General features: G+C 36.1%; 2 protein-coding genes across 3 annotated transcripts in view; one reads left to right on the top strand and one right to left on the bottom strand.

The window, feature by feature from the left end:
- Positions 1 to 2,397: 2,397 nt before the first annotated feature.
- Positions 2,398 to 8,939, top strand: LOC113108925 (ras-related protein Rab-20-like). Of its 2 annotated transcripts, XM_026272350.1 has the most exons (3): positions 5,477 to 6,437; positions 6,742 to 7,248; positions 7,956 to 8,939. In XM_026272350.1, the coding sequence occupies exons 2-3, from the start codon at positions 7,182 to 7,184 to the stop codon at positions 8,501 to 8,503; spliced, it is 615 nt and encodes a 204-aa protein (XP_026128135.1). In that variant the 5' UTR covers positions 5,477 to 6,437; positions 6,742 to 7,181; the 3' UTR covers positions 8,504 to 8,939. The 2 variants fall into 2 exon arrangements, with proteins under 2 accessions (XP_026128134.1, XP_026128135.1); XM_026272349.1 differs by lacking the exons at positions 5,477 to 6,437; positions 6,742 to 7,248 and adding an exon at positions 2,398 to 2,855.
- A 1,149-nt stretch (positions 8,940 to 10,088) lies between these two features.
- The window catches only part of LOC113108923 (collagen alpha-2(IV) chain-like), a 74,985-nt gene continuing 72,956 nt past the window's right edge, over positions 10,089 to 12,117 (bottom strand). The window contains exon 48 of the mRNA XM_026272346.1: positions 10,089 to 12,070. Coding sequence (XP_026128131.1) covers positions 11,816 to 12,070 — 255 coding nt within the window. The 3' untranslated portion in view covers positions 10,089 to 11,815. The remainder of the gene's footprint in view (positions 12,071 to 12,117) is intronic.

Genomic DNA, 12,117 nt, shown 5'->3' with positions numbered 1-12,117 from the left:
AGGCAGATTTTGTTAGCCTTACAGCTGACATGTGGTCCTCCATTAATATGGACGGATACCTTGGTGTTACTTGCCACTACATAACACCAGAGGCAAAGCTGGCAACTGTTGTACTGGGTGTAAGGAGGTTTTACCAAACACACACAGCCCAGCATCTCATGGAGGCTAAAGCTTTGCTAATGGCCGAGTGGGGAATAACCACCAAAGTTCAGTGTATGGTGACTGATAATGCATCCAACATGATCTTAAGTGCCCAGCTACTGAACCTTCGGCATGTCCCATGTTTTGCCCACAATTTAAATTTAATTGTAAAAAAGGCCCTAGATCAAACCCCACTCATCAATGAAATACGACAGAAAGCCAGAAAGATAGTGGGGTTATTTAGATCCAGCTGCAAAGCAAAGGACAAGCTTGTGGAGATGCAGGGCTTGATGGGCAGACCAGCTCTGAAACTGATGCAGGAGGTGGACACAAGATGGAACAGCACTTACGACATGTTGCAGCGCTTGTATGAGCAACGAGAGCCAGTGGGTGCAGCGCTATCAAATTTAAACAGTGATACTGCTCCGCTGACAAGTTTTGAGTATAACATTATACAAGAATCATTGTCACTACTGCAGCCTTTCAAACTCGCAACGACAGAGTTGTCAGAGGAACAGAGAGTGTCTGCTTCAAAGCTCATACCACTTTACAGGATGTTGCAGCACAAGCTATCGCAGAAAAAAGGCCAATCAGCACAGGAATCAACTGCACAATTAGGTAGGCCACAATGACCATACTACTGTATGTAATGTATTGGCCACAACTGTCATATTATTTTTTATCAATATAACCAATATGGTTTGCTTGTGTTTAGAACAGGCACACACCTGCAAGAAGGTCTGCACTCAAGATGTGGTGGGTACGAGTCATTCAGAGCCTTGGCTCTGGCTACACTGCTGGACCCAAGGTTCAAAAATGTGGGTTTTGGAAATCCTGCCAAAGCCCAGGAGGCTGAAAAGCAGATCACACTGGAGTGTGCTTCGCTGATGCGTTCAAACACAGCAACTCCTGGTAAGCAGTTTCACTCTTCATCTGACATTATGGAGTTATGTCATCTGAATAATTATGTGACTTATACTTCATATATGCTGTCAGTTTAGACTTAGTAACTAATTGTTGTTTTTACTTTCATTCAGAGCCACAGTCAACATCAGGCCCATCATCATCATCATCAACAACAACATCAACAACAGAAACCCAGGACAGTTTATGGGAACTTTTTGATAGTCGTATCCATGAAACCCAGGCGATACACAGTGCCACAGCAGATGCCACAGTAGAAGTTAAAAAGTACCTAAAAGATGCATTTTTGCCAAGAACCCATGATCCACTAAGTTACTGGAAAGAGAGAGCTGTGATTTTTCCTCATTTGTATGTCCTTGCTAAAAAATATCTATGCATGCCAGCAACAAGTGTCCCTTGTGAGAGGATTTTTTCTAAGGCTGGAGAAATTATCAGTAAAAAAAGAAGTAGGCTAAGCCCTTCCACAGCAGAGCAATTAATATTTTTGAATAAAAATCTTTAAAAAAAAAAAAACAAATTAGACCATTGTGGATTTATTTGTTTTATTCATTTTTCATGACCAAAATAACCTAGTTATTATTATGATATAGGATATTATTATAGGATTTTAAAATATCACCACATTAACGAAAACAAAATATTTTTATTTATTTTTAAATGGCTTGTTGTCAAAGTTGTTTCAGATAACATGGGCAATTGGCCACTAGGTGTCACCGTGGAGACGGGTGTCGGTAAAGTTTCGAAGCCTCGAAACAAATACGGCACTTTGCTTCAACTGTTTCAGTGTTTCATGAAGCCTCGCTCTGCCCACCACTAGGAATAACAGCGATATTTATTTAGCCCCGCCTTTACTGTTTACTTCCTGTGACGTTAGCGCTCAAGTAAATGTGCCCCGCCCACCGCCGTTTGATAAGAAGCCTGATTCATTTCCGCGAGTCGATTCTTTTGAACGATTCACTTAAAAATTCAAAATAGTGATTTCTAGTCACACGTCATTATCATAAGTTATTGTATTATATTATATCTCTGACAACCCAACTTACTCCTAAATGTTCAAATAAACCTTTTAAAGTGTAAGTTTTTATTAATTAGCATATTTATCGTGTCCCAGTTGCAGTCATCATTCAATTGATAGATACATAAATAAATAAACAAAGTCATAACTATAACATTTACATTCAACAATAATACAGTTAATGTAAAAAACGACGTTATATTAGTTTTTAGCTCAAAAGTAGCTCGGAGTGACTCAGTTCCTGATCGAATCTTAAACTATTCATAGAAAAGATTTGACTCAAATGATTCATATAATGATTCGTTGACGAATCGGACAGCACTACTGTTAGTGTTAAACCCGACTTGAAAGTTCTGTAGTTAGAAAATCGGCGTCGTTACCAGATACACTAGGGAACAATTACTATTGAATTTTCTAACACACCCGCCTGGGGTTTATTTCGACAAACTTTGTACGGAGATCGTCAGACTGGAGGTAATAAGAGCATGCTTTTAAAGCGCGGAGACCGATAAGTTAGCTGGATTGTTTATATGGCGATCTTACATGTAAGAGTTGAGTTTGCGTGAGTGGCATGTGTTTGGAGACATGTCTCAGGCCTCAAGGACCAAGAAACCCGACGTGAAAATCGTCATTCTGGGGGACATGAACGTGGGGAAGACTTCTCTCCTCCACAGATACACGGAGAGGAGGTTTAAGGACACTATCAGCACAGTCGGAGGGGCGTTCTTCCTCAAACAGTGGGGACCCTACAACATTTCCATATGGGACACTGCAGGTGGGCTACTTTAGTACAACAGACCACAAAATACAACGACAGGTTATTACAGTATGTTTTTCAAAAGCTGTATGTAAAAAGAATATCAAGTCAGCCGATCGTATAACTATGTTAAAGGCCATGTGCGATAAAAGTGACAATATATCTGTTTTATAATTATTTTTGTGTGTTTTCCTAAATGCACTGCTTAATATTTGAAGCTTTTATAAAAAAAAAAAAAAAAAAAAAAAAAAAAAAAAAAATTATAGTTAAGAACTGCTAACTCACAATGATTTTTTATTTTTTTTGTTATTTTGTTAATGTCAGCACTTTTTGTTCCTTATTCAGATGGGATATTTAAGAACTGGTCCTGTCATGGTTGAAGTTCACATAATTTGACCTACTTCAAAATATGCAGAATTTTTAAATATATAAAGGATGTCATATAAATTTTACTTAATGTGCGCAATTCACCTTCCTTTTATTTAAATGAGTAAACCTGAAGATGAATGCTTTTGGTCAATGTTTGAAAACTTCACCCATTAAAGGCAATTATTTAACAAGCCTTTTGGACTCTTGGATAATAACCCAAAGTTAAATGACACAGGACATAGCAATCTATATATTACAGATAGGTAAGAAGTATATTATAGTATTATATTATATCTATCTGTGTAATGTAAAAAGGATGTCCTTTCTCAGTCATTTCCTGTGTAATATTATTCTGTTCAGATGACCGATGACCTCATGTAGAGCTGTTTGCTGTCTCTTTACAGGCAAAAAGTCACATGCTTGTGTGCAAGTCAGATGAGTGTGTGTTGAATCTGTGTGTTTGTGTGGGCGGGTGAGTGTGTGTGTGTGTGGAAACTCATGGTTTTACTGGTCACACATACAGTTGTTCTCATGGGTGGTGGTCTAGGAGTAATGTTCACAGTTAAATTAAGATGTTTTGAAGCTTTTTATTCTCAATTTCAAATGTGATCCTGTTTGGGTTTAATGGAAAGACCTGAATTACCTAGAAAGAAGTACTGAGCATGCAGTGTCATCATATGAGGAAAATCAGATGTCAAAATTCCCTTAATTTTTTGTTAGTTCATTTTCATGTTACACTATGCCTTTAACCTTACAAAAAAAAAGCCCACTTTATACATTTTTGAAGGCCCCTTTAAATTATCAACATGATCAAAACTTCTATATGCCTTCTGCCCTTTGATTGATAGTTTTTTTTAGCAATAAAATTGCTAGTATAATCTTAAAATTCCCCCTTCGGGTCATAGTAAACATGCCTTTTTGCTGTGAAATCTCAAATGAATCTTATAATGTTAGAATATTTTTAACTTTCATAGTGTTATTCATCTTTAAAGATTTTCTGGACTGAAGAAATGTAGGATTACTTTATTATTTTCCTAAATAATTACGTACTGCATAATCATGTATGCATCAAATATGATACTTAAAGCTTTTGAGTAACATTTATTTGTCCCTCTCTTAAATCTCTCAATCATACATTGTTTTGTTCCAAACAATACAAACTGCATAGCTTTGAGCATAAAACTAAGCATTCAAATAAGACATATCATTGGGAGATATAGAGTGACAAGTGATATTGATTGATTGATGCTTTATCTGTCATTTCTATATGTTGCATAGAAATGAAATTGTGTTTTACACATCAACAGCTTACAGTTCAGTGCATTATAAAAAACAGATATTTCAGTAAAATTGATTTAGAAATACTAAAACATAAATACTCTAGCAAAATTATTTAAAATACTCAGTGTGTGTGTGTGTGTGTGTGTGTATATATATATATATATATATATATATATATTAAAGTAAAGACCAAAAGTTTGGAAACATTACTATTTTTAATGTTTTTGAAAGAGGTTTCTTCTGCTCATCAAGCCTGCATTTATTTGATCAAAAATACTGAAAAAAACAGTAATATTTTGAAATATTATTACAACTTAAAATAATAGTTTTCTATTTGAATATACTGTAAAAAAAAAAAAATGTATTCCTGTGATGCAAAGCTGAATTTTCAGCATCATTCCTCCAGCCTTCAGTGTCACATGTAACATCCAGTCTATCACATGATCATTTAGAAATAATTCTAATATTCTGATTTATTATGAGTGTTGGAAACAGTTCTGCTGTCTAATATATTTGATGAATAAAAGGTTAAAAAGAACTGCATTTATTCAAAAAAAAAAAAAAATCTAATAATATATATTCTAATAATATATTTTCTTTAGTATCACTTTCAATTTATCAATTTAACACATCCTTGCTGAATAAAAGTATTGATTTTATTTAAAAAAAAGAAAGAAAACTGACTCCAAATTACTGACCAGTAGTGTATATTGTTATTACAAAATATTTATATTTTAAAAACAGCTTCTTTTTTTTTTTTTTTTTTTTTTTTTTTACTTTGTATTCATCAAAGTATCCTAAAAAGGTATCACATGTTACATATCACAAATATTAAGCGGCAGAACTGTTTCCAACTTTGATAATGAATCATTATATTAGAATGATTTCTAAAGGATCATGTGATAATGATCCTAAAAATTCAGCCTTGCATCACAGAAATAAATGATAATTTAAAGTATAATAAATTTAAAAACAATTATTTTAAATTGTAATAATATATCACAATATTATTATTATTATTATTATTTTTTGATCAAATAAATGCAGGCTTGATGAGCATCCATATATATAAACCACCACTATAATTTCACAAACTCTGATTTAGCAGCCTGACTGCTGTAGGAAGAAAGGTGTTTAACAGCCGAGTTGTTTTTTTTTTTTTTTTTTTTTTTGAGCTGTAAGTGATGTTCTTTCATCCTTGCCGAGATGTCCACCAGACAGCCTGAGATCTATGAAGCTACTGTTGGATCATCTGGTTGAAATGAAAGATGTGTGTCATCAGGATAGCAATGGTTGGAGAAACCATGTGCCTGTATGATGGGAACCAGTGATGTAGTGTATATGGAGAAGAGGAGGGGTCCAAGAACTGATCCCTGAGGAACCCCAGTGATAAGTGGATGTGCTCGGGTTACCTCCACTCCCCAAGCCACCCTGAAAGACCTAGCAGTGAGATAAGATTCAAATCAGCAAAGTGAAATCCCTGTGATGCCCAGTGATGAGAGGGCAGACACAAGGATCTGATGTTTGAAAGTGTCAAAAGCAGCAAATATTACATTCAGACTGAGATCATGCTGAAATGTTCAGAGATGTTTAGTCAGTTATTTGTAATGTTTGCATTCTTCTGAAGGATCTGCAGAGCAGCAGGTGCTACATGAACTTTAACCCATTTTATTCTTATCATTAGTTCATCTGGTGATGGGTAATAATAGTAAAGCTTACTTCCTCTGTATTAGCTCACCATGTCTGAGTGGCTATTGTTGTTGTTCCTGCAGCTCAGACAGTATAGCATGCTGCTAGCAACGCAAGTTAATGGGGTTGAATAGCAGGGAATTCATGGAAGATAAAATGTATGCCTTGGATATCTTTGGATAAGAGCATCTGAGAAATGTATGTATCTTTCTGACATCAGGAAGTCTCAAACAAACCACTTTTTAGTTTCACTGGGGAAGGGTGAGTTGCTAAAGTTACTTTTTTTTATTTTTTAAATGTACAATGAAGATTTTAATGCCAATGGGTAATGTAAACTGAATTCCTTAATTTGATTCCTTGAACTTTATTTTTTTTTATTAATATATGCAAGTATTGTAAGATTAAAATGGGCCTTTATAAGTACTAATTTTTATAATGCAAGAGGCACAAATGAAGAGAGCTTTGTTTCTCTCTCAGCCTTCAGACACAGACAGCAGAAGCCAAGCTAGTTGAAGACTACTACATATTTCTACAACAATGAACTCTTGTATTTCTGCTGTTACAGCTCTCTGTATCATGACCAAAAACCTTTGGCTTTCTTTTTAAAGGAGAAAGTGAAACAAGGTTTGTTTTCATTATTTAACTCTGTATTGTCTTTCATAAGTAGATTTGGCCTCTTAGAAATATTCAGGTCACTTGTGTTTAATTCTGTTGAGTGAATCACCATCAGCAGGGCTGTTACAAGTACAGTAAAACTGAACTTTTCTCACCGAAGTACCCTTAAAACACAAAATATTGTACAGCAGGTTTTGTTCATGTTTAATCATTGTTTCTTGGCAACTCTCAAATGCACACCAAGTTCAGTCAAACTGAAACTAATATCCTGAAAACTGTTAGTGTGTGTGTACACTTGGCATATTTAAGAGATTTCAGTTGTTTTTGTTGAATTGGCCATTACAATACCAATAAAACAAACTATTGCCGGAACTACCTGTGAAGGAAGGAATGTGCTGGAATTCAGAAAATAATGGACTGAGCCCCTCAAAGTCCGGATCTAAACCCCATATTTGTGGTGAGTTGGAAAATAAACTGGACAGGTCTATTGTACATTCAAAGGAAAGCCTTTGGCTTGAGTTGCGGAAGGCATGGGATAACATTAATGTTGAAGTTCTCAGGAAATATATTGACATTATCCCAGAGAGATGTCCTGTTATAACCACATATTAAAGTCAATAGTGCATAAAAACAGTACGACACTTCATCTGATATTTGTTGTGCTCAGAGCAACCATCTGTGTGTTCCATGAACATTTTGAATTGAAATAATTTTTTGGAGGCAATAAAAGGTCAATATTTTCAGATCTTTCATGTGTTCTAATTATTTTGGCCATCACTTTATTTGGGAACGAATCATTAAACTTTGATAACTGCCTTAATCTTTTAAACAAGAGAAGTTGAGCGAAGTTAAAGTCACCTGTCAGTTCATCAAGTGAAGAACAAATTTATGCTTGTGTGCATTATGTATTAGGTGTTATCATCTTTGATGCACAACATGTTGAAGCCGCTCAGGCCACCATTTTCATCTCTTTCTCGGAAAGCAATGATGTAGTCAAAACATCCAATAGTGTGGATTTTTTATGATTTTGTCTTAGAAAAGTCACGTAGAAGCATTCAGTTGAAACGGAGCTCAAATAAAGTGCAAATTCTCCAAATCTACACTGAAGAACAGTACTTCATGCCTGTGCTTTACACTCCTGCTTGTGTTTTCTGTTTTGTTCAGGTCGAGAGCAGTTTCATGGCCTGGGCTCCATGTACTGCCGTGGCGCGGCTGCAGTTATCCTCACCTATGACGTTACCAACTGGCAAAGCCTGGTTGAGCTGGAAAACCGCTTCCTGTCCCTGACTGACACTGCCAACTCTGACTGCATATTTGCCATTGTGGGTAACAAAGCAGACCTTACCGACACTCACGCTCAAGAGCCAGACACAGAGAGCGCGCGAGGAGACGAACCCCAGCCTGTGGTCACATGTCCGACTCCTCCCGCCACTCCGCTTCAGCACAAACAGGTCAGCAGAGAGGACGCCATGGCCCTGTACGGCCGCGTGCTTCGCTACAAAGGCCTGGAGGAGAAGGCCTGTCTGCCGGCAGAGAAGATGTGCTTTGAGACAAGCGCTAAAACGGGTTACAATGTGGACGCTTTGTTTGAAACCCTCTTTGAACTGGTTCTGCCCTCCATCCTGAAGAAAAGGAGCGAGGGAGAGAGCGCCACTGTGGACCTGGAGATGCCAATGGAGGCAAAAAGGACTAAAGCAGGATGTTGTGCTTAGAGCTGGACAAACATAGGAGACGTGAGAATTGTTATCAATTCGTGCCAAAGGAGGAATGGATCAAAATCAGACCTAAAACTAGAATTCATGTAAACTACAGCTATTTACATATGTATTTTTTTTTCTTTCATTTTTTCTCCAGAACAGTATTAAAAACTTTTTTGGGGGAATTAAAAGATAGAAGCACTTGATAATCATGCAGAATAGCTGATTTATTTTCTGTTTTAATTTTGTGTAAAAAAAAAAAAAAAAAAATGCATTGAAAAATGAAATGGACATATCTCTGATTTTTTTTTTCTTTAATTTTTTTTTATTACATCTGGTGTACATTTATATTTTGTGGAAATCACATGAATATTTTCTTATACTGCCTCACTTATTCTAATTTGAGAAAATTAAAAATTCCTAAAGTTTGGAATAAACGGGTTAGTCTGTGGTTTGTGTGCAGTAGCTTTATTAAGTACACTACTAAGTTTTGGGATTTGTAAAAAAAAAATTTAAGTACTCTCTTATGCAAATAGTATTGCATTTTAAAATAACCGTTTTAAAATATTTAAAAGGATAGTTAACCCAATTATTCTGTCATTTAATGACCCTCATGTTGTTATAAACCCAAAATTTTAGTTCATCTTCAGAACACAAATTAAGATATTTTTGATGAAATCCGAGAGCTCTCTGACCCTCCCTAGACAGCAAGGATATTACCACGACCAACACAGAATCGTAGCTAGGACATTGGTAGTCCATGTGACATCAGGGGTTCAACTGTAATTCTACGAAGCTATGAGAATACTTTTTGTGCGCAAAAAATAACAATTTATTCAGTAATTCTTCTCCTGGAGTGACTGCCATTTTGGAGAGTACCCCATAATCAAGGTAATTAGCGCTGTTTACGTCCAGTAGATGGTGCACACGTGCTGAACATAAACAATGCTCGTTAGGTTGATTTGGTTCTGGGGTACTCTAATGTCCTTGCCTCATTTCTGTGCATTTATTGCGGTAATATCGTTTCTGTCTATGGAGGATCAGAAATTTCTCAGATTACATAAAAAATATCTTAATTTGTGTTCAGAAGATGAAATAAGGTCTTACGGGTTTGGAACAACACAAGGGTGATAATTAATGACAGACTTTTCATTTTTGGGTGAACTATCCCTTTAAAGGTAATTTTATTCCTGCGAGATGAATTTTCAGCATCATTATTCCAGTCTTCATTTAGTATTGTTGTGTTTTTGTGCAACCTGACCTGTTTTTAATTCATTAAAAGGAGATAATTGATTTAAAATATAAATCTTTTGGAACATAACATTTAAATGTCTTTGCTATCACATTTCAATAATTGCTTCCTTGATGAGTACAAATATTAATTTCTGAAAGAAAAAAAGAAAGACTGCACCCCAACCTTTTTACAAAGTAGATATTGTTCAGATATTAAAATGAGAGATGACACAAATGTGACAAACAAAAAGCTTTTATTGTTCGTTTATTCAACACTACAAGTCAAAATCAATGTCTTCAGATATTCCACATAATTACATTTAAAGTACATTCGATAAAAAAAAAAAAAAAGCAGTGACTTGTTTTCAATGCAAAAAGTGTTTTGAATTATAATCTTTTTTTTTTTTTTGGTTCTTTTTAATTGTGTCAAAGACAGGTTAGTGGTTTATGGGCTTCAGGACAATAATACTTGAGTTATGTGCACTGAAAATGGCCAAAGCTGCTCAAAGTACAAAATAGCTTGACCACGTTTAAGCCTGCTTGAGCATGTGAAATAGGGAGAAAGATTGAACTTAAGTCTTCTGATGACTGAACATGTGTCCTGTAAACCTCAGAGAAAATCAGTGCAAGTGGGGTAACCAAGAGAGGGTTCATCTCAAACAAACCAGAATCCAGAGCCTCCTGACTGAACAAAACTCTAGTTAAAAGCTTCAAGTCTCAAGAGTTTATGACCTTTATGAAACAAAATACCAAATGAACACCCTACTCTTTGTCTCCACCTAATAGTAATAGTGTCAGGCGACAACATTACACAATATGTGGGTAATACTTGATTCTAAGCTGTTCAGATATAGCACAACAAAAAAACAAACACAATGCAAAAATAATGTACAGGCAGCAGAAGATGGTGTTAGTGTAAGTCTGGTGAGATTATATTTATATAATAGTTCAAATATTAACAGAAAGCACTATTTAAAGTAGCCAAACAGTTAATCAGTGTGCCGTTGATCCTAATAGATGTCAGGGCTGTTCTATACGGATGAGAATCGTCTGGAATTAAACGATTCAGATTCAGAACTCAGTGGTTCTGTTAACGATTCTTTTAGTCATTTTTAAAGAAGATAGAATTGACAATGATTGGAAACCAATTCTTATTGCAATCACTATCCTCAAAAACCCTGTTGTCAAATGATGAGCTCCTTTCAGAACAAGATTCTATTGAGCGGTCTTTGTAAATCTTTGTTATATTTATTAAACCAACAGTCGTGCTTCAAATTACATTTTTATGAGATGTGTCATGCTCCACGTCTGCAAAGCTTCGTGCATGTGTGTGTTTGTATTTAATCACATAAAACAATAGAAAGTTGATTTATATGCACAGATGTCAGAAAACTAGATTAACACTGATCGGCTTGGGATATTTTATTATGGTGAATGCAGACCATCCAGAATCATTAACAGAACTAATCACGAAGTGCAGAAACCAAAAAACAATGTTACTAGAAGAATGGTTTTCATAACTTTGAGAGAACCTTGCCAACATTCCCTGTTAGCTGGGAAGAAGAGTTGTGCTAAGTGTACTGAGAGTAAATACGAAGTCTGCTATATGCATTTAGTCTAAATAGATACTGCCTTTAAAAAGAAAAAAATTGTTTTTAATAAGAACCGGTTCTTGATTCCCAACCCTGCCTTTCAAGGAGTGCTACTCATAACCCAGAAGGGTGGAGAAGTGCAAAACCTTGGGCTTCTTTGGTTCAGCTGTATGTTTTTGGTAATATTAACTTAGGTCTGATAATGCTGAGGTAATAAGTTAGAAAATAAGCACCATTTTATATATATAAAAGTAAAGAGCTATACTTGAATGCATCTCTGGCTCTGCACATGTACATATCTTCAGTCATAAGGCACACAGTAGTGTTGAAGAGGGAATCTGAGGCCGTCATATGTGATACATTAAATACATGAAGTAATTTCACTTGTGACGTTGCCATCCGGTTGACGTTTGGAATGAAGTATTGGCATGGCTCGTTCTGCTGGTGTTTAGTACGATGCTGCTTCGCTGCAATAGTGTCAAAGTTGTTCACAGGTTACAGCTCACAGGTTCTTCATACACACTTGGCAGCGGCTGATGCGTGCCAACAGCTGACCGGCTTTCAGTGTCTCAGAGGAAGGGGAACTCTGGAAGTTCTGCTCGATAGATGTCAACCAGAAACTTTGCTTGTTGGCAAAGTAGTGGCACGTACCCTTGGCCCCGTTACACTCTATGAAGGGAGTAGTGCGGAAATCTTCTAGACAGGAGCCTGGAGACACCAGAGACTGACCACCACCTTCATCTCCAGCTGCCGTGTGCTGCGAGGGAGGGACAGGATGAGTTAGAGGACTGCTAAAAAGATGGA

Source organism: Carassius auratus, chromosome 9 (genome assembly GCF_003368295.1).
Source record: "Carassius auratus strain Wakin chromosome 9, ASM336829v1, whole genome shotgun sequence".
NCBI lineage: Eukaryota > Metazoa > Chordata > Actinopteri > Cypriniformes > Cyprinidae > Carassius > Carassius auratus.
This window is presented reverse-complemented; position numbering and strand designations above follow the sequence as displayed.